The following is a 4,737-nucleotide window of genomic DNA, read 5'->3' on the forward strand; positions in this document are numbered from 1 at the left end:
GCTTGTATTAGCATCCACCTTAGAACGCAGGAAACATCCAACAATAGATCAAAAAAAAAAGGTGTGAGGGCTTAAAGAGGCTCCTGGCCTTAAACCTGCCTAGGTAGCCCCTTAGCTGTACCCTTAGGGCTCAGGGATTTTGTAGATATGGGAATGGTCCTAACATTACCTGAATTCATTTTCGGACTCTACCTTAGTCCAACTTCAAACACGCTAAAACATCCAGAAACTTGTCCCAAAGAAAAAGTGTGAGGAATGAAAGATGTTTCTGGAATGAAAGATCCCCAGGTAGCACACTAGCAGCACCAGTAATCTTGGGGTTCAGGGCTTTCCTAGTTGACGGAGTGGTGGAAAGAGTTCAATACCCATGAAACGTCTCTCCTCAGCTGCCTGCTACGGCCAAGCAGCGTGTGAAGGGGGTCAGCTTTCAGAGGAGAGTCTCTCCCAGAACAGATTTAATCAGATACATAGAAAGGTCACTTATCAACACACTGACATTCTAACAGAACACATCATTAGACTTCTGAATGATGGGACGATTTCCAACTCTCTGAAGCTCAAAGCAAGAACCAGAGAGCTGAACGGCATCTGAAAGACAAAAGAGCAAGAGGAGGTGGAAACCTGTGACCAAAGTGAAGTGCATGTTTCCAACCAGTCTGCTGAAATGGTGTCCTTAGGTATGGCTGTATCATCAGGAGTAATACAAAGACCTGAATGATGAGGGAGATGAAAGAGACAGACGGGCGGTAATGCAGGTACAGGGCAAGGGGAGTATTTCTTCTGCTGCAATGGGTGCAAATTCCCCTTCCGTCATGGCTGGAAAATACTGAGAGTTCAAACAATAATCAGGTGATTCAGCTGATGGTTGGTAACATTTTATTAATCTAAGAATGTAATAAAAAGAAACAATGAAAAATTGTGGCCGTTTGCAGGCAGGCCAGATGCAAAGAGAGCACAGCTCCTCATTACACAGTGGCTGGGCTACAAAAGAACAGGAGATACTGCGTTAGGAATGGGTTGAATGTGGACATTGTTACAGTTTAGAGAAGCAAGGAGGAAAAATATCCCAACAACTAAAAACCCTAGTAAATACAGACTGGTCCTAACGTGAGTTCCATAGTCAGTGATAAGCAGAAGAAGATGAGCACTTTACTGCTGCTAAAAACATCCAGTCCTCAGTTTCCACACGGCATCCTTGAGCTCCTGGTTCCTCAGGCTGTAGATGAGGGGGTTCACTGCTGGTGGAACCACAGAGTAAAGGAGTGACACTAACAGGTCCAAAGAAAGGGAGGAGATGGAGGGCGGCTTCAGGTGGGCAAACAGGGAAGTGATGAGAAACAGGGAGACCACGGCCAGATGAGGGAGGCAGGTGGAAAAGGCTTTGTGCCGTCCTTGCTCAGAGGTGATCCTCAGCACAGCCCTGAAGATCTGCACATAGGACACCACAATGAACACAAAACACCCAAAACCTAAACAAGCACTGACCACAATGACTCCAATTTCCCTGAGGTAGACATCTGAGCAGGAGAGCTTGAGGATCTGGGGGATTTCACAGAAGAACTGGTCAACAGCATTGCCATGGCAGAGGGGGAGGGAAAATATATTGGCTGTGTGCAGCACAGCAAACAGAAACCCACTGGCCCAGGCAGCTGCTGCCATGTGGACACAAGCTCTGCTGTCCAGGAGGGTCCCATAGTGCAGGGGGTGGCAGATGGCAACGTAGCGGTCATAGGCCATGATGGTGAGAAGGGAATACTCTGATGATAGCAAAAATAGGAAGAAAAACAGTTGGGCCACACATCCAGTGTAGGAAATGGCCCTGGTGTCCCACAAGGAATTGGCCATGGATTTGGGAACAGTGGTGGAGATGCAGCCAAGGTCAGTAACAGAAAGGTTGAGGAGGAAGAAGTACATGGGTGTGTGGAGGTGATGGTCACAGGCTATGGTGATGATGATGAGGCCATTGCCCAGGAGAGCAGCCAGGTAGATGCCCAGGAAGAGCCAGAAGTGCAGGAGCTGCAGCTCCCGTGTGTCTGCAAAGGGCAGGAGGAGGAACTGGCTGATGGAGCTGCTGCTGTTGGACATCTGCAGCCATCAAGTGTGGAGAGCTGTCCAAGGAGGAAAAGGCACAGTGAGAAGTTAGGGAACTCTTCTATGAGGACAACCTCTTCCAATTCACATTGACTCTCTGTATTAAGGAGGACTTTTTTCAGGTCCCTTGTGGAAGCTCTGTTTTGTGCTGCCTTGAACGTGCCACTGCTGGGACTCCCTGGTCAGCTGTGGCCTCTCTAGAACTCATTCCTGCCTGAGTTCTGTAGAATATCAGTGTTTGCGCTGCAGGGGATATGAGGGAGTTCCCAAATCCCCCCTGCCAGGGCATTTCTGGAAGCAGTTCCTTCTTTCTCCCTCCCTGAAAATGTCACTGATACCTGGAGCTGTCCCTCCAGCTGCTTCTCTTTGCCCATGCACCTCCCACTCTGTGCTCACAGACCTCATCCCACCTGTCCTGTGCTCAGATCTGCTCTGCAGACCCCTCCTGGCATCAGGGCACTGCCCCGGGGAACCTCTGTGTATGCAGGGCTCAAGAGATCCTCTGATGTGGACATTCTTGAGGGGAGAAATTAGTTCTGATACACCACAGTCAGCACAGCCCACAGGAAAGAAAAAGTGAAAGCGAAGACTCTACCTACACAAACATGCTTCCTTGATGTTGTTCTTCAAATTCCCTTTGAAATTTCTCAAGGATCAGCTGGAGCTGGGAACAAACCTGACCCAGGCATCACTGTCTTACTGCAGAATGACCTCACGCTGCTCTTCCCTTGGTCACTCCTTCAATCCACAGGTCCTTCTCTATCCCTGTTGAAATCCCAGCAGGCAGGCTGAGTTCTGTCCCTGGCAGCAACAGAGTCCCTGCCCCAGCACCCAAACCCCGGGTGTGCAGGGACCCTGCTCAAAAAGACAGCCCTGGGCACCCACGCTGCTTCACACCTCTGCAGCCATGCCCAGGAGAAGACAGCTGTCCTGCCCTGTCCCTCTGATGGGGCAGAAGGGCATCCCTTCCAGGCAGCACTTTCTGCTCCTAGAGAGAACCTGTCCTCCTGACACACCCCACACACTGCCCCATGTCCCAGCTTTAGGAGATCCCTCCAGGAACAGAACCTGCATTGCCCTGCACCCACAGACATACCAGGCAGAGTGCTGTGGAGATTTCTCCTCCAGTGAGCTCTCAGCATCCATCAGCTCTCTCAGCCTCACAGGTCTCCCCTCGGTGCCTCCAGGCAGTGTCCCCAGCCCTGTGTGCTTGGCAGAGGAGCTGCTTCTGGGCAGAGCTGTGTTTTGTCAGGGCTGCTGGGTTGCAGTGGGCTCCCACTGTCCCAGGAGCCTGGCCCAGCTCCCAGCAGAGGAGCAGGTGAAGCTGTCACATACTCCATCCCCTCTGGCCTCCTTCGTGGTGTCTCTGGAGCTCAAAGGAACTAACTTGTAAAGATACTGAAGTCCTTTGTAATGTTCCTTCCCTTGTCTGGGGAGCAATCCTTCTGTCCATCAGAGTCCTTTCTCCTGATCAAACCAGAGTTGGGCAGGAGAATCACCTTGCCTTGTCTCCCTATGAGACACGACCCACAGGAAGGGACAAGGAGGGGTCTCTTTCCCCCTGTGAATGGAAGGGAGTCAGTCGAGTAATTGCAGACCCTTCATCCTTGCTTTGCAGCCCTGGGGCTGGAAGGACTTACTGCTCTGACCTATGGCTGCCACAAACACATTGGAATTTCCATTCCTCTTGCCCCAGTTCTGGTGGCACAAATAGGCACCTTCTGTATGGGAGCTGCTGATCCCAGCTCCCATGGGAATTACTGGTGGTGGAGGCAAGTTGTCATTAACTCTTCTCCATGAGAGTGAGCCTCATCAGATGGAAAGTGCATGTCACACACATTTGCTGTACTCAAATCTGAAGACCAGGAATGACTCTTTAGGACCCCATGGGTGAGGCTTCTGCTCTCCCTGGGTATTTGAGAGACAAATCAAGTATTTTCGTTTTCCTTGTTATAAATCTCTCCTCACTCCTGTCTTTTACTTCTACAAGGCTTTTCCATACCCAGAGTCAGCAGATGTCCAACTGCAGCTCCATCAGCCAGTTCCTCCTGCCCTTTGCAGACACACGGGAGCTGCAGCTCCTGCACTTCTGCCTCTTCCTGGGCAAGAGTTTCATGATCATTATTGTAGCCCATGACCATTGACTCCACATGCCCATGTACTTCTTCCTCTTCAACCTCTTGTTGAAGTGTTTTGACCCAGGTGCTCACCAAAGCTGCTCTATCACTCCCCTTCTTCAGCTGCGTAGGGGAGAGAAGATGTAACTAAAGGTCAGGATAAGGACAGTGAGAGATCATGCAGAGGTCACTCTCCTGAGTTACTCTCAATAAACCCACCTAATTCATTACCCAATCAAAGAGAGCAGAGGAATGGGAAAGAAAAATAAATTAAAACACCCCCCACCATCCCTCCCTGTTTTTCCCAGGGTCCCATTCACTCTCTAATTCTCTCCTTCCTCTAACTGAGCAGCACAGGAGGATGGGGAATGGGCATTGGGGTCAGTTCATCACACATTGTCTCGACTGCTCCTTCCCCCTCATGGGAGGACTCCTCACAGTCTCCCTGTGCTCCAGTATTGGGTCCCACCCACAGGAGACAGTCCTGCATGAACCCCTCCAATGTGATTCCTTCCCACATGGCTTCAGA

At 50.5% G+C, this 4,737-nt stretch overlaps 1 protein-coding gene across 1 annotated transcript; it reads right to left on the minus strand.

Moving 5' to 3' along the window:
• Positions 1-1,158: 1,158 nt before the first annotated feature.
• LOC311202398 (olfactory receptor 14A16-like) lies at positions 1,159-2,085 on the minus strand (the record flags this gene model as incomplete). Its single annotated transcript, XM_084276989.1, has 1 exon — positions 1,159-2,085. One exon carries the CDS (start codon positions 2,083-2,085, stop codon positions 1,159-1,161), a length of 927 nt encoding a protein of 308 aa, XP_084133115.1.
• Positions 2,086-4,737: the final 2,652 nt, after the last annotated feature.

This window comes from Gallinula chloropus (genome assembly GCF_964237585.1).
Source record: "Gallinula chloropus genome assembly, chromosome: 30".
Lineage (NCBI taxonomy): Eukaryota > Metazoa > Chordata > Aves > Gruiformes > Rallidae > Gallinula > Gallinula chloropus.